A 26,230-nucleotide genomic window follows, 5' to 3' on the forward strand; every position below is an offset into this window, starting at 1 on the left:
TATTGAACTATATGCATTTCATGCCATAGGGTAAATTCACGTATGTCCTTCCACACCTCGCCTCTCCTTTCTACGTTATGCGATTCATCCAGCTTAATACCCATTTGAATCCCAGCTCAGCCACCTGCTACCTGTGTGTCATTGGGCAAGAGACGGAACTCTCTGTGTCCCACAGGTGGACAGCAGCTCCCACCCACGGGCTTTGTTTAGCAGTAAACTTCTGTCTTTGTGAGGCTCTTAGAACCACGCTGTAATGCTGAGCGTGGAAGTGGGGGCGTCATTTCAGAGCTGAGGAAACTGAGTCCCAGAGAGGCTATGCCCTTGTCTCAGAAACATGTCCAAAGATGAGCAGAGCCCAAGGGTCAGACAGGAAATATATCCCATCATCATGTCTACCAGAATTCTAGCTCTGTGTCACAGAGAACCAGAGCTCAAGAAACATCTTAGGAATTGAAAGGAATTACGTGGTTTTTATAAACCTTTACCAATTCTCCACGGTTGCTACTTCTATGTGAATCAGGTACTTTTTAACAAAAATCTTAAATTTTAGGAGAATAAATGGGCTTTTGTCACTGTAAGAAATACAAATCAAATCACAGGTGAAAGAAACCAGCTCTGAGAAAAGGTGTGTGTTCATTTCCAGAAAACTAAAGTTAATACAAGAGCAACTGTGGCCACTGGAGTCCAGGTGCCCTCGACTCGGAGTTGGGGAAGTGGTGTGGGCAGGCCTGGCACTCCGGCTGTGGCCGAGGTGTGAGCAAGCTCGGGGAGCTGGAGCGGCCCTGAGTCGGTGGCGGGGAGGCTCAGAAATGTCCAGCCCCGTCTCCTGCCCCCCCGAGGTCCGACTGCCACCTCCCGCTGATGGATCCAGCCAGGGGCAGATGGGAGGCCTGGTGGTGTCCCCAGGAGGGCCGCCCCCGGGCGCAGAGCAGAGCAGGGAGCCTGACCAGGACAGGCCGCTCTCCAAGAGGGAAGGGAGTCCCTGTGCTGATGAGGCTCCGTGCAGAGGCCATGATCACTCTCTTGGTTTCCTACCAGGTCATTGAAGATATTATTGCAAACCAGGAAGAAGAGGAAAAAGGCAAAAAAAAGAAAGAGGAGAAGAAACCCAAGAAAGCCAAAACCAGCCAGGAAAAGAAAGGAACAAAGGAAAAAAATAAGGTAAAGAATTTGGAATTTTAGAAATTTGGGGTTTTCTTTCTTTTTAGTGACTTCTTTTCCTTTGAATCGGTGGGATCAAGTCTACCGAGGTTGCGGTTGTTTCCTAGGAAACCAATCTACCAAGTGTCTTCAGTTTGTTGGGTTTTTTTTTTTTTGGTGATTGAAAACTGTTCACTATCCTTTCTGTGACTTAGAAATACTCACTAGGACAAAGAGGCTCCGACGACACAGGTCCCCCCTGTTCACTCACATGCGTGACACCTCTGTTTCTCCTTTCCCACGACACTCCCACTGGTCCTTTCTCAAGGGCGCCAAGGAGCCAAAATGCTCGACAAGCCCAGTGACCACTGCAAGGTCAAAACGACCATATCTGCTGTGACCCCGGCGTGTGCACTCAGCCGCGTCACGTCGCATTGACATCTTGGATCCATTTTAATGGAAGTGTTTGTTCTTTACCACCCACAGGAAGTCAGAGCTCGAACAGAGTCACTTCGGGCCCGGCCTTCCCTGGGGTGGCCGGGCGGCTCAGGGGTGGGGGCCGGCAGCACCTTTGAGCATGTGGGGAGGCACCCCCCACCACGGGGTGGTTCTCCAGCAGAAACCCCTTCTCTGGGAAATGGAGCCTAGGCTGGAAGCTCGTGTCACCCTAATATGTGAATATGTCTAGGGTAGCATTTTGCACACAGATACCCCTTCACTGCTGACCAAACCCCGATCTGAATGAAGCAAAGGTCCTGGGCCATCAGGGACCGTCCGCAGGCAGAGACCCAGCTCACTCGGGGCTGCAGCCACATTCCTCCCTGTCGCGACCCTTCAGGGACCGAAGCAACACGCCCAAGGTCTTGATTCTTCTCTAGGCTTTATTGTCTAATCTCTCGTGGCGGTTACAGCAGTTGTCGGGAAGCTCCTCTCCCTCCCGGCGGGCTCCCTTATATTCAGTCACCCAACCAATCCGGGACAGTATCATGCGTGACCTTTAAGCGGATAGGTGTCACGCGCCACCCTAAGCGGGCAGCACGAGCTGTGCACGGGTACGGAAGTCTGCTGGGCCAATCCCCAACAGGGAAGAGGGGAAAGGGTGGTGAGCAGGTGTCCAGCTAGAGTGGGGCTCAGCCTTGGCCTTAGGCCGGGCCCCCACACTCCCGTCCCCAGAGACGGTTTCAGTGACAGGGAAATGGGACAGGCTGGGCTGTCAGGGTCCGGTGGCAGGACCCAGGGGGCAGGAGTCGAGCAGAGGAGAGGTGGGTGATGCTGAGCAGAAATGACAATACCCAGAAGCCGCGTGAATGCAAGATGGAGGTGATGGCTACAGAGCCAATACACAGTTTAAACCCCTGAGCGTGACTGTGACCATCCCTTAGGCAGAGCTCACCCCACCCACACCCTGAGATGAGCAGAAGCCCCTCACTGCCCAGTATGTCTGTGTCCCTCTCTGGAACCATTGTTCACCTATTCACCACATGCACAAAAGAGCCACCGCTCACTGTTCAGTTTGGGCACAACCCCCACCAGTGGACGTGGAGGTCGGCCCCTCAGCTGGCCCCAGCCATCCAGAACACCTGCCGACTCCCCACAGCCCAGCCCCCCCAGGAATTCTTGCAGGTCTGGGGGAGCCGCTCCGTGCACAGACGCCGTCCTCCCACCCCAGGCAGCTGATCCCAGGATAGCCATTTAAGGGGACAAAGACACAGCCCCTTGCTGGGACAGCTCAGAAGGGTTCTCCCGGCCCCTGGGCTCTATGGGGTCAGCTGCCGGCTCCCTGCCTTACGGTGCTGTTTCCAGTGATCCCCCTGCACAGTCTCCACCTGAATGGTCCCAGGGAACCCAGCCTCTGAGACCACCTATTGCCCTGCCATTCTACCTGCAATGCAAAGGGTCTAATTTGTTGCAGAATAAAACAAAAAAAACCCAGAAAGACAGCTCACTCGAAATAGTTAATTTTTTAAATCCTCCTCTCTCTGTGCAAGATAATTTTGAAGCTGTGCCTAAAAACAAGAACAATTGGAAGAATTTCAATTTTATTCTAAGCATCTCCTCCTCTAAATATGCATGAGGGAGCTTGACACTTGCAAATTAAAACTTCACTGTTAGTGAAGCTTGTTCCATAAAAATCTGAAATTATCAGCTACACAATCTGGTCTTTGTTGAGTGAAGATATTTTATTAACTAGCTATTAAAGAGTCACTTAGTGATGAACAGTTTTGGACAAAAGGCAAAGTTTGAGTTCATCAGCATTTATGGAGCAGTTGCAATGAAGGGGAAAACCCTGCAGAATTGCCTAGAAATGAATTTATTCATGAAAAGCACAGGTCTACCAAGTGACAGTGTGATTATCAAAAAAATAAATGCTTGTCTCTAATCAAAATCAATATATTTAAATTACGTTGGTACACTTCTTACAGACCAGATTATCTTTTCCATTGACTTTTAAGTCTTATTCTAGAATCGATCCCAAAGCATCTAGAAGCATTCCTGAGACTAGCCATTCAATACAAGTGTGAGAATTGGTATTCTGACCTGTAGAAAAAAAGACATCTGATATTAATACTGGTTGAAGGGTAAGGCAGGGGAGAGAAGAAACTAGTTTTGTTTAACTTGCATAGATACTGACCCACCCTGATCATGTTTTACAGTGGCTGAGTTAGGTGATTATTCTTAAGGTTTTTTTATAACAGTTCATCAATTGCCAGCCCCATATATATAATCAGAAACTTGGGAAAAACTGCATATAAAAGAAAACTAATAGGATTATCTGAATATTTCCACCAACCTCTGTAAGTGAAAAAGACTCTTCAAAATACCACACAAGTACAAGATTGAACACTTGTAAATCTGTGATAGTTACAAATGAGCATAAATAGCTAGGAAGGTTCTGTTGAGGCAGGTCTGGAGGGTGAGTGGGTCAGAAGGCTGGGCAGGGACAAGAGGTCCTCAGCCACCTCTGAGCCAGAGAACTGGAGGACAGCTTCAGAGCACGGATGACAAGAGGCCAGGAAGGGTGTCTGGTGGGTGGGGCCCAGCCAGGTTAGAGCGGCAGTAAGAGGGCCACGGAAGCTGGGCAGACTTTCTGCCCCTCTGCAGAGAGAAGACAGGGTGCCTCTGGAGAAGTGACTTGAGGAGAGCTGAGTTCTGCAGTCTGTGGCAGTGAGACAGGAAGCAGGGTCAGTGCAAGGCGAGGTCAAGATCCCAGGCAAGGACAAGTGTGTCCTGGGAGTCAGAGCCCCTCTGAAGTTTGCAGCCAACCTCATGCGGGCACATATTTAACATCAAACGTTATTCCCAAGGTCGAACAGGAAATGAGCAGGTTCTGTTCATCTTGCCGAGTTTTCCTAAGTAAGTGGAGGAGAAAGGGGTTGTCTGGCTGGTGGTAGAGGCCTGGGCTCAGCAGCGCAGCACCCCCTTGCCTGGCTCACAGAGACCCTTGGCCACCCTTTCTTGGCACTTCCACCACAGCCCCATCCTGGGGCTCCTCCACCTGCATAAATGTGTGGGGCTGCCTGATGGCCTCACCCCTGACCCCGGAGCGGCCAGGAGAGCTCGCCTTCTGCACTATGTTAATCAGAATTCTGAGGATGAATGAACATCCCTGTGGTTTCTTGGGATGTTTGAACCTGGGACGACTGAAAGGCAGTTTTAGGGCGTGAAATTGTAGGTTTCAATGTCCCTGCATAGTTCTCTAATTTGTTATGGTGCTAGCACAGTAAAAAGGGCTGTCGTGGGGGATCTCTGTAACAGGACAAAACATTTTAAAATGACAGTGACTGGTACTCTTGCATTCAGTTGATCATTTCATCAAGAAACTTTGGAAACTATTTAACATTTAAAGTATGAAAGTTTTCAGTTCTTTATCTGGATCCATCAGGAGGCCCTCCGCACTGAGCTGCTGAAGGACAAGAGCAAAGAAACGGACCTGGGAATTCTCCTCCTCGGTGTAGAGCTGTGCTGGGAGAACATAAAATGCCATAAACACCTGCAGAGATCAGCTTCCAAAAATTAGTCTTTCCTCCATAGACAAAAAAATGTTCACTTCTATCTAACTTCATACCGTATACAAAAATTAACTCAAAATGGATCATAGACTTAAACATAAAACTGTAAAACCTTTAGGTAAAAACACAGGAAAACTTCAGGTTCCAGGACTAGGCAAGAGATCTTAGCCTTGTCACCAAAAGCATCCATAAAAGGAAAGGTTAATACGTTGGACTTCATCAAAATAAAAAACTTCTGCTCTGTGAAGAGGATGAAAGCACAAGCTATCGACTGGAAGAAAATCTTTGCAAATTATCAGCTGCACAATCTGGTCTCTGTTGAGTGAAGGACTTGCATCTCGAGTATCTAAAGAACTCTTAAAATTCAAAAGTAAAAAAGAAATTAGCCTTTCTTTTGGATGTCTAGTTTTAAAACCATTTCCAAAACTATTACAGATCGCAGATTCCCCCATTAAGAACACCTTATAGAAGAGAATGCATTAGCGTTCCAGGGCCGTTCTCCGCAGACCAGCAGCCATCTCTGCAAACGTGATGTCAGCATCTAAGTCACTATGTCTGCCTCCCCACCTGCTCTGAGGACCTCCCGCAAGCTTTGGGAACAAAAGTACACAAAATGAGCACTATTCAGCCATCCTTACAACTCTTTCCTCTTTTCTGTTTCAAGCAAATGTTAACCCATTTGGCGCTATTGTAATGGTGTTGACCTGTTGGTAACACAAGATCATGTGAATACCAGGCATCTTCTCTACATTTACTCCAGCCAGAAAAGGACCCGACATAGTGCGGAATTCTTCTGGGAAGATCCTTGTTCCTCTACACAGCACGGTTCACTCGATTTGTTTACCTCTGATGCAACCCCTTGGGTCAAGGACGTGCTCCAGATTGAATCATTGAGCCAACCACGTTCTTATATTATGTTAGGGTCTTTTGAACTGCTTTTTGTGCTACTTCACTAGGACAGAAAAGTGAGCATTGTGTATTTCCAGAGGAAGAAGGATGTCATCATGGAAATGCATGTCCTGAGCATATTCTGTGCCCACTGATGTGCAGGAAGAGAGAAAGATGTGAGGGTGCGAGAGTCTTCTGAGCTGAAGAGGAGCTGGGAGCCCTTAACCCAGGGACCAAAGACCCTATGGATAGACCCCCTGAAATTGTACATAAAATTCTATATGAAATTACATACCTCTGAGAAGAAGGTGTGAGCTTTCTTATTCCTAAAAACCTCAAAACTACTGGATCCAGAAAGGACATATTGGGTTGTACAGAAGGGCCAAGGGAAGGGTTGCAGATCCGGAAGAGGGTGAGGTTCTGCAAGCATTGGAGATGACAGGGGGGGCTTCCTGGGAGATACAGCTTGCCAGTCAGCAGGCTTTCGGGAGTTTCTGCTCATTCCCAAGTCTGTCCACAACTCCCCATCTCGGAGGACAATGGCAACAGCCTCCTAGCCCACGCCTCCACCTCCTCTCCCGCCGTCCTGCGATCTGCCCCCCGCAACAGCCAGAGTGACCTTACAAAAATGTAACTCTGATCCACACCCCGAACTTCACTTGGGACTCAAGAGCTGTGCAATAATTATTTCCGAATGAATGCACAGATGCTCAGCTGAAGACCCTAGGGTGGGAGTAATGGATATAAAGAGATCAAATAGATGCCACAGCGAGCAAGAAGGGTGACTGGCCTGGCAGACTGGTAGTTTGAGGAGGGAGAAAAAGGAGACCAGGAGCTCAGGTAGATTCAGCATCTTGACTGGAACAATGGGAAGAATGAGGGACCGGAGGACAGGAGCTGGCTTTACAACTGTGGAGCTTTAATGATGGCAAGGTATCCAGGGAGAGGCGTCAAACAAAGCTGGGAGTTCAGGAAAAACTCCCAACAAGATCAAGACTAACAGTGTAGATGCAGGAGTTACCCAGTTAGGAAACCCCCTTTGAGGGCAGGAGGGTGGATGGGTTGTAGGAAAACCAGTGTGAGTGTAAGCTGGAGAATTGGGATTAATATCCATGTTTTTGGACGGGAGGAAGAGAAGAAACCCGTGGTGGGAATGAGAGTCCCTGGGAAGCAGGCAGGGATTCAGCGCAGCGAAGTTCCTATTTAATCGGCCAGCCGAGTGGATCTCAGCAAGGACGGGAGGCAGGCCTCCTTCAGTGCCTCAGTCCACCCACATGAAAGTGAGAACCAAGGGTGTGAGGGAGACACAGTCAGGAGATTCTGTAAGGGAAGGAGCTCACTTGACAAATGCAACAGAGACGTCGAGACTGCTTGAGGAGCAGGCGTGGTGGCGCGCATTCCCGGGACTGGGTGCTCTTTCAGTTAGAGCGCAGGTCAGAGGGGCAGAAGGCAGACTGCAGGCAGGCAGGGACCCAGGCTGAGGAATGAGGGCGGCCAGTGCGGATGCCACTTCCAGGAAGCTGCAAGATGACCAATAAAGTGGAGAGAGCACTTTGCAGTGGTGTAGCCCTCGGAGGAAGCCTGTTCCCAGCCCAGGGTGAATAAACCAGTGAAACCGGTGAAGCCACAATTAGTCAAGGGAAAAAGCAAAGTGGGAGAATCCCATTTATTTGCCCACAGGAAGCCTGGCTGCACTCTTCGCCCCCCCGTAGCTGCTCTCACTCACCCATTTCTTCCCCTTCTGGGGGCTTGGCTCTCCCCCTTCTGGGGGCTTGGATCTCCACCTGCTTCTTCCAGGAGCAACCCTGCAGGCAGAGTCCAGGCCATCAGGCCTATTACACAGCAGAGGGGAGGACAGAACAGCTTCCCACCTCCCTTTGTGAACACCTATTGATATGGAAATGGGCCAAGGCCAGGCGAGAGTTGCTGGAAATACTGCAGTTTTACCCACAGGTGGGAGGAGCTGTACATGCAGGGGAACAAAAGGGAGAAGAGCCAGTGGCAGGAAGCCTGAACCGCTGGGCTGGAAGGGGGGACCCTGGGAAGGCGGGCAGGCAGGAGATGTGCGCGGCGGGGGAACAGGTTCTGTGCAGCGCAGGGCCCTGAGGAGAAGCCGGGGAAGCGCGGGGCTCTAAGAAGGGAGAAGAGCGTGGCGAGGAGGAAAACCGTTTCACCAAATGGCCTCTACTTCCTCAGGACAATAGGAAACAGGCTGAACAACTGGTGTGGCACTGCCTAGCTGGCAATGGGCCAAGCACTCCAATGGGTGACTGGGAAGAACACCGGGTGGAGCACCCAGTTACCAGGGGCCGAGTCGGGGTTCGGTTGTTACCAACACCCTGGTCCCCAGTCAGGTGTGGCCAGGACCGTGTTTTGTGAGCTTCCACCTGCTGTGTGAAATGCGTTCTTATGTGACACAGACGAATGCCTCACGCAGGATGTCTTTAAGTGTCCTCGGTCCCTGTCAGAGAGACGCTGAGGGACGAAGAGGTGACCCTGCAGAGGACGCTTCCAGAAGACTTTTCATTGTCTAGTACTTTATCCTAGGTATTTGTCTTGGTGAAGTTAGGGTAACAACAGAGCCAGTGTCCCCATGCCCTCCCCACACGTGAACCGTGAAGGTAGCTGCCCTGCCCGGGCTGAGCGGGGACTCAGCAGAACAGGCGTCCTGCTAGCAAACGTGTGCGGACTCGGAGTCACCCAAAGAGACGCTGTCCCTCCCCGTCTCTCCCTCCCCCTGTCCCCACCCCTGCCTCCCCACAAGGGCACAGCCTTTCCACCTCCCAGAGGCCCAAAATAGGACCTTCTGCACATCCAAAAAAAGGCAATATTTAGCAGCACACTGACTAAGGAACAGCGAAGACCCGGAGTCCTCAGGGACATCAGGGGACAGGGGGAGAGTGGGAAGCACAGGGGTATCTCTGAGATCACCAGTCAGAGTGTCTTAGTTTCCCTTCTGTCCGGGAAGTCTCTCTTCCCTCCAAGGACACGTTTTACCCAATACTGGCCTTTTTCTCACGTCTCTGGTAAGGGTGGCCCTGGCGGGCCCCAGGCACTGGGGTCAGGGCTTAGCTCAGGGGCGGGGCCCGGAGGGGAGGTCAGCTGCCCCGGAGGATTTCTGGGCCTGAGCCTTCTCCTGGGTTCTGCCAGGGGCTGGCCTCCCACCCAGCCACAAAAGCCCCCTTGTTCTGGGCTGGGGCTCTGCCTCGGTGGCGCACCCTGAGAAGTGAGAGCTGGCCGCCAAGCCCCCTGGACTTCCTCCTTGGGGCTCACATCACTCCTAGGAGCTCCTGTTACACAAGTGGGAGGAGCGACACATGGGATCCAGGGTCCTGCGTGACCACCACAGCGTGTGGCCCCTACTGTCCTGGGTTGGGCCCCGGGTCCCAGAGAGGGTGGACGCATGCTGTGCACAGAGGCATGAACTGCTCAGCAGCGACAGCCACTCCTCCTTAGCTATGAGGAGAGCATTTGGAGCCTAATGTAGCTGAGCATCGTTCCCTTTGCCCTTTTAGGGGCGACAGTTATCATGACATTGCCATCAGAATCCTGACTCTTCGTACCGTATAAACGTTATTTCACAGAAATGTCAGGTGAGGGTTTGCAAGGTCTGTTCTTCCTCGTTGGGAGCGGCTGGCCCAGCAGGACCTGCTGTGCCACAGGCTCCGAAGTGGCTGCGCACAGAGGCGGCAGCAAGAACGATGGGCCCAGGCTCGCTGTGCAGCGGGGCTCCGGAGCAGGGAGGCTGGCCAGCCCAGCCTCCAGGAGGCGATCAGGGCCCGCAGAGCCAGGCGGGGGCTCAAAGCCCACCTCCTGGCCCAGGGAGGGACAGGCAAGCAAGAGGAAGGAGCAGTCTGGGCACTCGAACAGCCAAAAGCTGGCAAGTGGCAGAGCGTGACACAGGCGGGACCAGCATCCAGCTGGGTCACAGAACGTGGTGACCGGAGGCAGCAGGACTCAGGCTGGGAATCAGCTTTCAGAGCCAGGACGGTGCCAGCACATCAGGCCAGGGCCAAACCCAGGGGCGGGATGCCGCAGGGACGGGACCGGGGCGGGGAGCCGAATTCCCAGGGGGCGCGGCCCTGCGCCTGCGTGCGGAGCTGTCTGCGAACCGTCCACACCCTGGCTGCTGGCCACAGAGCGCCCTGCTCAGACTGACCAGCAGGGAAACTGCCCCGGCGAGAGGGCGTGGGGCTGGACCTTCACTCCATCGACCGGGACGAGTCTGTGCTCACTGTCTCATCTCAGCAGATAAACTATGCCAGTGATTAACGAAAACATGATTCTCCTTTAACAGAAAGAAGAGGAGCGGAAAATGTCACCGAGTGTTTTCCTTCCTACAATGGAGGAAGGAAATAAGACATACAAAGGTCAGTTTAAGGCACTATGCATGGCAACTGAGTGCCACTCTGCCCACCCAGCGTGATCCCAGGCCCTGGCACCCAGCCAAGGCTGGGACAGATGAGGTGCCCGATCATGAGAGGCTGCCACCAACGAAATCATCGCCACGATCTTCTGTCTGTCTCTAAAAATTCCTCTGAGTGGCTTAAAGGTATACGATTGGTAAAAAGGCAGGACGGGAACCGGGTGAGCCCACAGTCTAAACCTGTACTCTGTTCTGAACCCCTGAGACGCCCACTGAACACTCCCTTGCTGAGAAGAACAGGAAGAGAGAGAGGTGCCAGGCTGTTTCAATTAAAAAGATCAATCCAGTATATGCAGTGAAATGTTCTAATCCTACTAGGCTGAGACATGTGCCCAGACTCCGACATACATTTGCTTTGTCTGTTGTTGAGTGTAATTAGCAGAGCTATAATCTGGCTAGATTTGCAAGTGCGTGAATTGGTCTTCGAGATATTTCCATTACAATTTACTGGAATGATCGCCCAACTCCATTCCACCCTGAGGATAAATCCCAGCACACAGTGAGCTGCCGTGATGACCCTGGCCATTGACTGGTGCTACTCGGGAATTCCTGAAAAATGCAGTAAGGATTTAAGTAGAGAATTTCCAAACACCAGTCATGTGTGTGCCTCTTTCTCAATTCTGGTCTTACCTGGACAGGACTGGAACTATTATTTACTTACTATGTATTGTTTAAATTGTCTCACAGTTTTCACTTTAGTCAGCTGAGCCTCATCCTAAGCAGCACCACCGGTGTAGTTTCAGGCTATGAAATGTCCGGGTACCGCCTACAGGTGTTTCACATATACTAGTGCAAGGGCCCCACTCTGCATGAGGCACCGACCCAGGGGAAAGCCCAGGGGAAAGGATGATGGCAGGATTTGGCAGCTGCTGTAGCTGGGCAGGCGGGGAGCTGCAGCGGCACGTGGGCACTACCAGGTGCCCAAGATGGGCAAGGCTTTATGTGTTCCATACCCATACCATTTCATGTTCACAAAAACCAGAAATAAACAAAACTGTCCCCCTACGGGCAGGTACTGATAGAAGACCTGCTGTCCCTCAAATCTGAAAATTCATCAACTGCCAAAAAACAACTGCCAATCACTGCCAAAAAACATTCATTCACTTACGTATTCATTCAATGAACGGGACTGTCTCCAGTGCGCCAGGTGCAGTGCTGCCCTGGATACACAGAGATGGCCCACGCCGTCCACATGCCAATGATGCACTGGGCGTTGTGGTGGTGGACAGCCTGGGCACAGTGCTGTAAGCTGGGTGGCTTGTGCAAATGAGGCTGGCAGCGGCCACATCCAGTGGGTCCACGAGAAATCGCGGCAATCCACTTGCAGGGCCACGGGCCTGGCCATGGGCGCCACCAGCACTCAGGTGCATGGCCACAATAGCTGCCTTTTGTTAAGACACTGCTTTGCACAGTGTTGTCTTTTGGTCTTTACAACCGACCTCATTTGCTTCATATTCTGCACATCCGTGTGTGGACCATATATTCTTCATATGCTGCACAACCTTCAAGATTTCTGCACCTTCAAACACATCAGCTAATCTACCAGATCATTTTCTTCCAAAGACCCCCATCCAGGGCCCTGCCAGTGGTCCTCCTGGGCCCTCCTTCTCCTCTCCTGTCACTGCCTCATTCTCTTGTCACACCCTCATTTGGCGGAGCCCCCAAGAAGGGGCTGCCACAGGGGAGCCCCACGTGCCACAGGTGCCTAAATATTGTCCACTATTCAGTCGGGTAAAAATTTCCCTCCGGATTCGGACTGCCTGGTTCCCTTCTCCTCCGACATAGCTGTGGAGGAAATACGTTGCAAAGGAGGGCGAGAGAGAACAAACCCTCACCCGCAGTGGAGGAGGTCGGGCACTCAGCTCCACAACCGAGAAGCCAAGGAACTATGTAAGCGTATTGTCAATGTTAGAACAGAGACGCAGCTAAGAGAGCTCATGGGGCCACTTCACACCCTCCTGCAGTGGGCTCCGTGCTCTTCCTCCAATAGGCCACTCCCAACATCCCTGCCTCAGGACACTGGCACTTTCCGTTCCCCTTGCTGGGATGCTCGTTCCTGCAGGCCGACCCTGAGTCCCAAGGGCAACAACAGCCTCCCTGCCTCACCCTGCGCCCATCCCTGATCTCCGTCCAACTCTGACGTGCACGCCACTGTCTGCCCAACTGTGGGACGTCAGGTCCCTGAGGGCAGGCCTCCTGCTTTCAGTCCACTCTGACAGCAGTGCCTGGCCCATAATTGGGCTCAATACAGCCATAAATTAAGTAATATATGAACAGGTCAGATTTATTAATAAACCTGAATTTATTCAATGCACTTTTTAATGAATCAATGGATGTAGGAATGAATGCCATTGGGCAGCATCACCAGAAGGCAGCCAAGGTTAGATGGTTTTTGTTACAACACCGATACTCTCTGACTTAGTTTAAAACAATATGCATGCATTAATTTGATAGGCAAAAATTAATTTGGGGGAAAGGTAGTGTTCCGTGAGAAACCAAGTCTTGCAACCTGCTGACCCTCCTAGGAAATCTCCTGAAACTCTCCATGCCCTTTGTGTGATATTTGTTTCCATTAAGTCTAAAAAAAAAAACCGAGGAGCCATCACCCCAGAGCGGGAAACGTGCTGTGTCATTTTCCTAGTTGGGTGTTGTGGCATTTCATGTGTTATCTGCCAGGTTTTTGGTGACTTAAAGAAATTAAATGTCTTTGTCTTAGAATTCCTTTCTTAAAAAAATCAAAGGTTTTCCTTTTCAAATAAACCATTAGAATTTTAATCACTGAGATTAAGCCCCCTGCCTTCTCCCCACCCCCCATTTCCCTCCCCCCAACGTGTGAAACTGCCCAGCTTTCACATTCTCAGGAGAAAAGCTCATTGTGGGCGGGGCAGTTGTGGCGCTTTGAGGCCATGAATAGCGTCCTGCATTTATAAATGTCCATGAAATTCTTGAAGGGATTGAGACGTGGCCTGTGCAAATATGTCATGAGAAAAGCAAAGTTTCAGTGGAAAACCGAGTCCATTTCAATGGTTTGGAGGTGGAATCAGCAAAGGCTGCAGAGCACCTGCTTTATTTGCAAAATATAGTTACAACTCCGGAATGAGAACTTGTCACGAGGTGCCGTGGTTTTTGCATGAATCATCATGTCTTGGTTTCCTTTCTGCTAAATATTCTGAATTCCTTTCTTTATTACATGCAATTGAGTCCCAATTTTAATAAATCTAATGAAAAAGCAAGAAGCTTCCTGTGAATAACAAAGCTATTTTGCTTTAAAATGACTTGATGAAAGGAGTTTTGCTGTTGGAGCAGATCAGTAATCATACGAAGGGAAATTTGTTAGAAAGGAGTTATTAGTAAACAGCATGTCTTAACACATTCAACCTTTCCTAGTGTTTTCAAGGGGGAAGTTACACTTTTGAACACATAAAAAGACACATTATGGTATTCTGACCGTAAAGTTTCCTGCACTTTAAGCCTGTGTGCATTTCAGAAGACATACTGAAAGAGCGTATCTCTTATCTCAGGACCCTGGGAGCTGGGGGTGACTGTGGGGGTGACTGTGGGGGGCACATACCTCACAGACTGACCACAGAATCCACCTTCTAAAAGAGTTCAAGGGAAAGAATAAGCCCTCAAATGTTTATGATCTAAAACCTTTCTGCCCACTGGGCTGACACAGACGGTTTCTGTGACACACATTTCCGAGCCCGGACTGTGAGAACAGGAGAAGCCTCTCTGGGTAGTGCTCACACTGCACTAATTATCTAAAACAGTGAAAATTCAGCTCCCAGCTTTCCAGCCATTCCTCTGTGCCCACTCCTGCCCCGTGTGGCCCCCATGGGCCTTGTTCAGGTTGTCTCCCAGGTGGACTTCTGCCTCGGTTCCAGGCTGTTCACCTGTCCCGTCTCTGGGTGATGACACCTTGGAACCTCAGACCTTGCCTCTGAGGTCACCCTCAGGCAGGCGTCCCAGAGGCACGCGCCAAACCTCCCAGCCCAGCATCCCATCCCGTCCTGTCCCATCGTCCCTGCCCCAAAGGCTGGGCCTCCCGTCACGTGGCCACCCTGCAGGGAAGGACCTGCAGGCGAATCAGCTCTGTGAGAGTTGTACAATCTTTGTGCCCTAGTTCTGGTCTGTTTCTTCTATGTCCTCATCAGCCACCCTAGAAGAAATGGGTCCTTTCGTCATCATTTAAAAAGCCTCCACCACAAATCTGAGTCACCTGCAAGTCATCATCTTCTCTCTGAGCACCCAGATGTATGTTTCCTTCTGTGATTGTGATTGTGACTGTCCCTCCCTCCTGGCCAGCCTCCGGACCCCCATGCTGTGCATGTCGGGGAAGCAGTGAGAGACCTCTGTCCCATTCATCCACACCACCACCTGCCATCCAGCCCTGCACGACATCCTTTTTCCCAATTCAAAGCCACTGTCAGGTGGAGGTGCCTCTGTGGGGGTGCCTCTGCCTGGGACCCCTGGCTTTCAGTGGCCTTCCCAAATCGCAGGGCATCATGGCCCAAAGGATCGACTCCCAGTGACATGGCTCAGCTGGGTGGGGTTACAACTCTGGCTCCAGCAAATTTCCATCACACTCTGAACATAGATTCCAGGAAAAGGCCTCATTTCCCAGCCTGACAAGTCCTGTCTCCCATAGGATACCCCTCAAGTCCCATAGTCAGGATCCAGTTAGCTGGACCTTGGCACACATTGGGAATTCCCCTTCTGAGAAATGAGCTTTATTTCAATTTATTCCAGTGATACAAAATTATACTTATTTTCTCTAGGGTTACATTTTTTCTAACCATTCTCCTAGCTTCCAGGGATAGACAAAAAAGGAATGTAAAATATGTATGATTTTGAAAACATCCAAAAGTAATTGGGAATTATAGCCATTGAATAGGGGGAAGTAATGGGGTGGTGTGTGTGCACAGTGTTTTAACGGGGGCTGGAATTGATCACTGGTGACTTGAACTAGCAATAAAATCTTTCATACTTTAGTGAATAATTTGAATAATGAAAGCAATAGAAAAGATATCACAAAATTGGGAGGTAGGGATTGTCAGTAAGGAGACCGAAGACTATAAGACTGATGCCACAATTGTCTGATGCCACGATTAATATATTGGTTTTTTGCACGGTTATAATTGCATAGAAGAACACTATTGGTATCATACTTTTTTATTTGATATTTTCTCATCATCAGTTTTCTTCTTTTCTTGTTAGATGTTATACAAGCACATTTCTTCCATGTGGGAAGAGGGAAAGGAGAATATATGAATCCCACCCCCTCCAGATTATTTCATTCTAATTTTTATTCCATGCAATAGAGTCAAACATTACACTTAGGCTGTATATTGCAGTAACAGCTTTCTCATCCTCATGTTGAAAATTTTTTCATTCTTTTTTCTTTCTCTGGAATATAGACGTCTGGAAGAATAAAGATGAATCATGGAATTTCCCCCAGGACTATGACCCAGAACTGATTAAACAGGAGAAACGGAGGGAACTGGAGTCAGAGATCAGAGTGCAGGTCAGCCACACATGTCATACTAATCCTGCAATAACCCCACTTTTTTTACAAATTCCTGTTAATGACCTATCCAGATTTTAAGCTATTTGCAACTTCACAAAAAAACACAAGGCATGCAAAATCACTTAAAAGTGGCCTTTTTGTGTTCACCTAGGTTGATGAGTTGATGAGGCAGGAACTAAAAAACTTGAAATTGGCTGTGAACAGGGAAAAGGAATATCCAACCAAAACAGGAAAGAAGAAAGAAGATAAAAAGGTACGGAGTGAATGGGTGTGGGAAGGGCTGAGGTGGATGGTGGGCTCACATCAGAAAAGGGGCCCCTGCCCTCGCAGCCTGAAGTGGCCCAGGAGCGCTGCCTGGATGACCCTGACTGTCCCCAGGCTGCCTCACAGGGAAACATGCCTTCCTGGGGTGAGTGCACCTGTTTCACCACTCAGTCCTCAGGGTTGTGGGCTCATAAGTGGGATGAATTCAACAGTCAGAGTAACACCCCACCAGTCCTTCATCATTGCAGATTCATCTTAGCCCAGCCCCACCGCTAGGATGAGAGCTATCAGAGGAGCCAGTGCGTGCTCCCCGAATGCCCACCCATCTCTCCCTGTTGTAGATCTGTAGGGGAGGCCAGTAGCGATGAGCAAGCTCTTTGTGAGTGGAACAGTCAGGCGGAATGGATTTTAAATTGCCACCAATCCAGCTCACAGTGGTTTAGAGCAGCCAGTGGGTCCCAGTATTCAAAGTTCACTTACTAGAGCTCTGTGAGATAATAGAAAATACATACATTGATCTCTGCCCCCAGTTCCTGGTGTACAGCTCCTGAAACCCTTGTAATTTCCTAAGGGATATGAGCACCAGGAGTACCTTTTGTTCTAAGGGGTGACTCTGGTTGGGCTCCTGCATGGCTCCTGGGCAGGGCTGGTCACCAGGAAGACCAAGCCATGATTAGAAGATTGGAATTTTCAGCCCCACCCCAATTCTCCAGAGAGGGGAGAGGGTCTGTAAATGGAGTTAATAATTGATCATGCCTACTGGAGGAAGCCTCCATAAAATCCCAATAGTATGGGGTTCAGAGAGCTCTGGTAAACACATTCATGTACCAGGAGAGTGTGATGCACCCCAACTCCATGGAAACAGAAGCTCCTGCGCTTGAGACCTGCCCAGACCTGCCCCTGGGTATCTCTTCATCAGCCATTCATCTGCACCCTTTATCATATGCTTTACTAAACTGATAAACATACAGAAGTGTTCCCCTGAGTTCTGTGAGCCACTCTAACAAGTCAATCAAGCCCAGTGAGGGGATCAGGGGGAACCTCAGATCTGTAGTTGGCAAGGCAGAAGCACAGGTGACAACCTGGACTTACCTTTGGCATCTGAAAGGTGGCAGGGGTACGGGCTGGCCTGTGGGACTGAGTCCTTGACCTGTAGGATCTGATGCTGTCTCCAGATAGACAGTGTCAGAATTGAGTTGAATTGTAGGATACCCAGCTGGGGTCACAGGTGTCTGTCTGGTGGGAAAACCCCACACATCTGGTGTCAGAAGTGTTTGAGTGTGGCAGTCATGTAACAGTAAAAAAGAAAGGAAGAAAGAACTGTTTTTTTCCTAACACAGGCCCCTGCTTCCATTTTCATACCAGAGCCCTGCCACTTATTGTAGTTTCATGTTAATTTCCTTTAAAAGGGAAGTCTACAGGGTCTGTTTCTCTTGGCAATTATATTTCTCATTATAAATTAGTCAACTTACATTACAGTCTATTCTACCTTCTCTTGTGATTTGGGAATCCAAAATAAGGTATCAGGGGGACAGATCATCTTTATTAATTCTTTCATTTCATAAGTATTTACTGAGTACTGTATGCAAGATACAGTCCAAGGTATTTAGGATGCAGAAGACAGATAAAGTATCTATACTGGCAAAAGCAGCATTCAGCCACAAGGGAGGATCAGCCCTGGATGTGCTGTTACCCCATTATGGCATCACTGTGTAAGGTCCTGCCATTCACAGGCCATCTATTTCTTGAGCATCTCTCTTGTTCTAATCACAAAAACATTAAGGACATAGGAGGTCCTGGAAAAATTAAGAAGCTCCTTGAGGGTAGAATCTTTAGCTGATTATTTTTTTTGCATCCCCCAGAGTGCTAGCATATCTATGGGGAGAAATGCCATATAAAAAATAAAATGAGAATCTGCTTTTAAGAGAAACAAATGAATATTCTACCACAGAAAAATGCAGTATCACAATTAAGAACTCTTCTAACTGGTTTAATAACAGCATCTACATAGCAAAAGACAGGGTTGAGCTCAAAGACAGGCCAATAGGAGATGCAAACTGAAGCACAGAAAGAACAAAGAAAATAAATAGCATAACAGAGAATAAGGATGATTTGAGGCATGGTCAAAAGTTGTACTGTATGTGTAATTAGAACCCCCCAAAAAGGAGAATAGGACAAAGGCAATGTATGAAAAAGTAATGTCTGTGAATTTTTCAAATCTGATAAAGCCATAAATTCAAGACTCTCAGCAAGTCCAAGAAGGATGAATACAAAGAAAAGCACATTTAGACACATCATGGTCAAAATGCTGTAAGTCAAAGATAAAAGGTAAAATCACCCTGGATATTTTTAAGACACATTTCCTTCAGGAAAACAAAAATGAGAATGACTACTTTCTCAACAGAAGCTATGGAAGTCAGAAGGCAATGAACATCTTAAGAAATTGGGAAGAAACAACTGTCAACCTATAATTTTATACCCAGTGAAAATAGCCTTCAAAAAAGAAAAGAAAATAAAGAAATTACCAAACAAAATTTTAGAGGACTGATAAGCAGCAGACCCATAAAGTGAAAATACTAAAGGAGACTCTTCGGGGTGAAGGGAAATGTTCCCAAGTGAAAGAAAAGAATTACAAGAAGGAATGATCAGCTCTTAAAAATGTAAATATTTGGGTAAATATAAAAGACTAATTATTTTGAAAATATGCTGTTTTTTAAAGCAAGACTAATAATAAGTGTTATCATTTATTATATATGTATGATTAAAATATATGACAGCAGCAGAAAAGGTGGATAGGTGTAAATGGGTATATAAGGTTATTACATTGTTCAGGACACCATAAAGTGTTAATTAAGGTAAATTGTAGTAAGTTAAAAACAGTTTGTAATATTTTTAAATGATACTAAAATCTATAACAAGCAATAATGAGGATAAAGTAGAAAAATAAAAAATACTTGATATATGGAAAAGAATACAGGGAAGGAAAAGAAAAAAGAACGGACTAGACAACTAGAAAACAAAGATGATGATGATAGAACTAAACCCAACTAAATTGCTTGAAATATAAATGGGCTTAAAGTTCTGATTAAAAGATAAAGATTACCAAACTACAGTAAAGAACAAAACTATATGCTGTTTATAAGAAATACACTTTAAACATAGAGATTAGATAGGTTGACCTTGAAGGAATGGTAAGATATAAACCATCAAAGCACTAAGCAAAAGATAGCTCATATAGCTCAATTAATAGCAGAGCAAACTTTAAGGCAAAAAAGTATTTGGGAGCTAAATATATTTTATTTAGGTATTAAATATTTCAAAATATTAAAATGTCTATTAAGGAAAACAATCCTAAATTTGTCATGCATCTATAATGGCTAGAGAATGCATGACCCTAGAAATGACACAGTGGTGATTTCCTTGGATTTTCTTTTTTCCTTATATATTCTAGACTTAGAGCTGAGGAAACCCACAATCCATAAACGCCAAGGGGGACAGATAAATACAACCCCAAGAGAAGCCTACTGTCTCTAGCCAAAGGACCAAGAAAGGGGAAGTCTAAAAAGACAAGAAACTTTAAACCCCTGCCCAAACCAAATACCATAGAAAAGGCTGTGGGCCCACTCCAGTGCGCAACAGCACAGGCTGCGTGAGGAGCCTCGACCTCTGCCCTCAGGAGGATGTAAGGAGAAACCCAACCCCCACCACCAGAATAATGCCAAAGAAGACTAAATAAGGAACCCAGGTCAATATCAATGTCTTGGTTGTGATCTTGTAAGGTAGTTCTGCAAGATGTTACCATTGGGAGAAACCTGGTAAAGGGTGCTCAGGATCCCTATATTATTTCTTACAACCGCATGTAAATCTACCATTATCTTAAAAATTTTTTAATTAATTTATTAAAAACTGAAAAATGTGAATGTACAATATAGCTATGCACAACCACAGGAGTGAATCTTGCAATTATAATATTGACTGAAAGAAGCCAGACCTAAAAGAGTTTATTTCTATGATTTCAATGCCAAGACCAGGCCATCCAAATCTGCAATGACGTCAAAGCAGCCGTTACCTACAGACTAGAAAGCAGCATGAGGGATGGCTCAGGGGTGATGAAAAGAGGTTCTCTGGGTTGAACTTGGTGGTGGTGACATGATTATATGTAAAAATTCAAGGTTAAAGTTAATCACCTGTACATGGGTATCCTTTACATAAATCATACTACAATAAAAATAATGAATGAATGAGAAGATAGACGTGGAGGAGTGAAGGCGTGTGGACGGTAGGGAACGGCCCGAAGGTCTGGCCTGGGTGGCGGGGAGCACGGCCCAGCAGAGGAGGCCTGAGACGGAAGACGAGCCACAGAGAGGAAAAAGAGGCCAGGGACTTCATGTATCGTGCTGAGTAACTTCCGTTTATCCTGTGGGCATTGGGGAGACGCTGGATAGAAGGATGGATACTGGAGGCAAAAAAACAACCAGCAATGTTTTGAAAGATCACGTTCCAAGCCCTTCTCTCAAACAGCCACAATTACGTAAACGCAGCTCCTTCTGGGAACCGGAACTGGGCCCAGACGCTAACTGACAGGTGACTGGGCATCAGACAGCTTGTGGCCTGTGCACAGGGCACCCCGTCCTCTGTAGGTCACTGTCCCGGAGCCCAGAGCATGGAAGCCAGAATGGTCAGGGCCTGTGGGAATTAGGCCTCTTCCAGTTGAAGTGGGAACCCACTTTCCATCTGCCCCGGGGACATGTCCGCATAAGCAGCTTGGGGCTCCAGGCCAGTCCCAACCCTCCCGGCAACATCAAATCTCCATGCCCGGGGTGTCACCCTTGCACCCCGCATTCCCACCACTGCCCAGAAGACAGCTTCCCTAGCTCATTTCTGGAGCTAATCTGCTCACTTGTTTTTTACTAAGATGTTGGGTATTTCCATTTTTTTCCAGAAAAAGAAAGAGAAGAAAGGTAGAAAAGGGAAGAAGGATAAAGATCTGACGGCTGACAGGTAAGGAATGGGCTTGTTTGTTGTCATGCAGGTGGTAGGGAACAGGGACAGAGGACAGCACAGGACGCAGGCTAAGTCCTTGGCCTAGGCCTGGGAAAGGCACCCCCTCTCTGGTACACAGAGACTCACTGCCACATACACACTGCCACAGGTGTATTGGTGGCTCGTCAAGGCCACTTTCTCCTTCATACATTACTCCCAAAACCAAAATACAACCTTTCAGGTGAAGAAGGTCATGATAGATGCCTTATCCAAAGACAAACCACAGTGAAAATCAGATCTACCAATATGACCCAGTCACTCAGTTAAGATTATTCATTCACATTTAAAATGTGCTTTACTGAATAAAATGCTGCTTTAACAATACACATCATGCAGGCGTGGCTCATGGCCCATATCCATGAGGCACTGAGAATATTCTGGATATCTGCTTCTTTACAGCTGAACTGTCATAACTAAACTGCAAGCAATTCCCTAGTAAAATGAAGAGAGGCCACAAGTATTTTATGCACTTTTATACCCAAAAGTACAGAAATTTCTGGTTATAACATCCCTATAAGGCTTTTCTTTCTGATTTTAAAGACCATGTGTCACTAGAGTTAGTCCTGCCGAGACAGTGCAAGACAACTTCTAGTTTTCTCATCCAGTTAGTATAAACCTTAAACCAGTAGTATTTTTATTATAGGTTATAAGGTAGTTTTAAAGTGGGAAAGGTTTTATCCCATAACAAAACTTCATTTCACTGAAAAGATCCAAATATAGGTTTGCATTCTGAGCTTCTTAATGTATTTGTTTTGATTATTTTAGAGGATCTTCTTCAGTTTTATGTTAATATTTTATGCATGTGTTATATGTTTATATTAAATAAGCATTCATATTAAACACTGCAGTTGATACTTTCTGGCTATAGGTCAGATGCTATTATCCCAAATTCCATTACTACCAAAACTTTCTCAGCAGAGAGCCCGCTGTTTTAGATATATTTGATAGAATAAAATTCCAGTCATCAAAGTGTGGGGTCATTGAATTAGCGTTTATCCCAATGGTATTTGGCTTGAATCTAACTGATTTCTCTTGAGTCTCTTTTAATCACACAAACCAGGATAATAGAACAAAGAACTGTTTAAATATAGTTATGTTTACAGTTCTTCAGTCTAAAGAAACATTAGGGCAGAGCCCAAGAATGAGGCCTCTGGAAATGGGGAGGGAAGAGCCGGCAGGTCTCAGAGGCTCACAGCGAAGGATATCCAAGCCTGACCCACCTGAATTCCTGCAGCTAAGCCCCAGGGAATCTCACCAGGAGTCTCACTCAGTAAGTGGGATACTATCTCCATTTTTTCCTCAGTTAGTGTAAATTACCAGGGTGCTGGCTATATGCCCAAGGCCCTGTTAGAGAAAAGGTTTTGTCATCTGTAAACACTATGGAAAGCATAACACCCTCCTAAAAAGTCATCACACTCACTGCTTTAGACATTTGTCTCATATTAGATTTCCCTTATACACCTTTGTCCTTTATAGATACTTCTCTTAAACTACTATGCTATTGGGTTAAAAGGAAACATCCATTTCATAAAGGATTAATGATCTACAGCTTGCAGATGCTAACTGAATATATAATTATGGGCCCATTGCATTACTATTATTGGGTAATTTCTAATTCATATTTGTGCCATCATGAAGACTGATGAAGGGCAGGCAGGCTGCAGGAGTTATAGCTGGTCTCAGATGCCCAGAGACATAATTCTTATTAATGGGAAACATGAGATACACACATGGATGAGTGAAAGCATTGTTTTAGAAAGCCTAATTTATCCCCAAATTATAGAAACATTTCAAAAATCAATTTATTTATCTATAGACAAATGTACTTTGAAACAGATCTGACTAAAGCCCTGTGCATATGGAATGATTAGTAGAAATACCGCTGAGTCTGTGTGCGCTCATGGAATAGATGGTCTGCTTCATCCCCAGGACCATCGAATCTCTGTACAAGGAGCTGGTGGAAGAAGGGTTATTGATCCAGGCTCTGAAAGTCAACCTGTCTGATTACATCGGTAAAGTACACAAAGAGTGATGCATGTATGTGTCACCTTGGGTTCTGAGGTCACAACAGCCTGGAAACATGTCTCATTTGTGGTTTTGTCCAAACCAAACTTGGCCCATAGTGGCTTGTAGTAGATGTTTCTTGCATTGCCTTGATTTGAATTCATTCCGTGCTGTGAACTAATGGGTCCAGCTCTCTCCCTAATACGGTAGAACCTACTTGCAACCTTCCCTGGGACATTCTTTCTGGCTTAAGCTGAACTGAGTAAATGAAGAATTGTTCACGCTTCTACATTTAAACAAAATGTCCAAGGGGCCGGCACCTGGCACTCCCACAGCACACAGCCCTTGCAGGAGGAGCTCCACCCAGAAGGGGCCGCCACAGGGGCAGTTGGGGGGAAGGGGGCGAGGACACTTGCTATCACCGTCTTCAGCTGATAGTTTTCACTTAATTAAAAATATATATATATGACCTGAAAAGACACTTAAAGCTTAAAATTCTTCATAATCCCTCCACCCTAATCATTTCCACTTTCGTACATCTACAGTGAACAAGCACATTCTCCTAACATAACCACAAAAGGATAATCACATGCAGAAAATTTAGCACTAATTCAATACTACTACCTAATATCTAGTTAATAACCAATTTTTCCAACATTCCTAATAATGTCTTTCTCAATCCAAAATACAAGGTCATGGATGCAGTGGTCATCTTTTTAAGTCTTCTTTCATTCCTTTAATCTGGAATGATGTCCAGCCTTCTCCTTCTTTCACAATATTGACTTTTTAAAAGAGTCTTAGCTTTACAGACAGTCCTTCCACAGAATCGGTTTCATGGTTTCCCCATGGCTCGAATCAGGTCAGCTGTTTTGGACAGGGGGCTACGTAGGTGATATTGCATCCTTCTCAGCATTTCACGTTGGAGGCGCACGATGCCACTTTGCCCAGGGACAGGTGGTGGTGAAGTGTAATCACTGGTGAAGATCTGTTCCCCCCAGTTCTCCATTGTAAGGCTTCAGCTTCCCCTTTGAAACTGACAAGTAACCTGGAGGGAGGGGAGATACTTTGAGGTTCTGGAGGTTCTGTTCCCAACGGTCTTAAAGGTTTCTGCATCTACTGGTGATTTTTGCCTGCATTGACTATTGCCATGGTGGTTGTGAAGTGGAGATGTTCTATTTCTTCATCCCGTCTGCTTTTTATTAATCACCATTCTTCTAGGAAGGGATATCCCTCCCTCCCTCCTTTTAAAATTGGGTGGTTTCAGTGTGGACACATGAATACTCTTTTTTTTATTGTATTATAATCCATTTCCATCTTTTAAATTCTCATGTTTATACTGACCCAGTTTTTCACCTGACAAACGCTGGCATTTCCCTTGGATCAAAAAATGATTAATTCTCCTGAAATAAAGCCACATTTCCTTCTTGCAGGCTTAGAGGATCCTTCATATTTCCTAGTGGTGTCAGAATTTTACCAGAATGTATATTGGACTATGTATGTGTTTCCATTTATTTTATGTATTTCTTGTTCAAGTACTATAGGGTCTTTTCCTGGATTCCCTTATGTTCTAATTCTGTTAATATGGAGAAAAATGGCATTTTTAACAGAGCCCTACCTCTCTACTTGTGGTTGAGGTCCCTGATTTCTTTGTCTGCCATCTCCTTTCATATCGTGTCTCTTTTGTTCATCACTGAATTCCTAGTGTTTAGTACAATACCCGGCACATGCTAGAGTCTAAAAAAAATTTAATGGACATATTTCCTATTTCCTTATAATTTCTTAGCCATCTTGAACTTTTTCAATGATCTGTCAGTTTTCAGACAGTATCACTAAGATGCCTAAGGTCGGGGTAAATGGGGTCAGACATTTAGAGTGACTTCAAATGAAAATGATCCAGTCTAACAAAATTAGTCAAGTTGCCACAGGGGTCGGTTCCCCTTGGTCTCGTCCCTGGTCTTCCCATCCTCAGCTTGAATGACATCCAGGGGTCATCCGAGACCCCCACATTAAAAAAAAAAACCTGTGGCAACATTTACATCAAAACTAAGTGGCAGCGTTTCCCCTCAAACCCTACAGTATAAGCCACTGGGGACACAGAGCAGAAGAATGCCAGATAACCAGCAAGCAGACATTGGAGATACAGTGGGAAATAGCTGCAGCTGAAACTGGGAGGGGTTTCAAAAGGCAGCCACCATGCTTTTAATATATATGAAAAGGAAGCCTCTATGAAGTTTAAAAAGCTACCCCAAACCAAGTTTTCTTCTAAAAATATGGGAATATTAGCTCATATAAACTTAAGCAAAGGAAAAGTTCAAGGTTAAAGATTCTAAAGAAAAGAAAGAATAAGGAACAAATTAACATCACAAAAAAAGCCCATAAAACAGGCATAACTGGAACTTACTCCTTCAAACTAAGCTAATATGCATTAAGAAAATTATAGAAAACATGTAACAATACATACAATAGAATTAGAAAATGCAGAAATGAATTGACAAAACTCAAGGAATACTAGAAATAAAGGGGAAATTGTTTTAGAAAAAAAACTAAATGACAGTGAATACAAGAATAAAGTCAACAGGAATGCTTTAAGAGAAATAAAATTGAAAGACAGAAATTTTTAAAAATAAAACTAGAAATGAGGAATTAAACTAAAAGATTCAAATGAAAGCAACAAATAGTAAAGATAGGCAAAGAAGGTCCAACATACATCTGGATACTATGAAACCTTGGAAAAGAAAACCAGAGCAAAGGAACAAAACAAATACAAAGAACTATTACTAATGAAATTTTTCCTTAAACAAAATGCAAACCACATAATGAAAGATCACACTGTGTACATGAGAATACCAACTCCCATTGACCACCACCAAGATATTCCAGTAAAAGTACCAGACTTTACAGGGAAAAAAAATTCCATTCAGCATCTAT

The 26,230-nt window shown here is 46.4% G+C and overlaps 1 protein-coding gene across 3 annotated transcripts in view; it reads left to right on the forward strand.

The window, feature by feature from the left end:
• DRC11 (dynein regulatory complex subunit 11) overlaps positions 1-26,230 on the forward strand; it is a 157,192-nt gene that overhangs the window by 89,646 nt on the left and 41,316 nt on the right. For all 3 annotated transcript variants that reach the window (XM_037009733.2, XM_037009732.2, XM_037009735.2), the window contains 6 exons: positions 1,039-1,161; positions 10,336-10,408; positions 15,882-15,988; positions 16,143-16,244; positions 21,198-21,256; positions 23,228-23,310. In XM_037009733.2, the coding sequence (XP_036865628.2) occupies positions 1,039-1,161; positions 10,336-10,408; positions 15,882-15,988; positions 16,143-16,244; positions 21,198-21,256; positions 23,228-23,310 (547 nt within the window). The remainder of the gene's footprint in view (positions 1-1,038; positions 1,162-10,335; positions 10,409-15,881; positions 15,989-16,142; positions 16,245-21,197; positions 21,257-23,227; positions 23,311-26,230) is intronic.

The sequence above is a fragment of the Manis javanica genome, chromosome 12, assembly GCF_040802235.1.
Source record: "Manis javanica isolate MJ-LG chromosome 12, MJ_LKY, whole genome shotgun sequence".
NCBI classification, from domain to species: domain Eukaryota; kingdom Metazoa; phylum Chordata; class Mammalia; order Pholidota; family Manidae; genus Manis; species Manis javanica.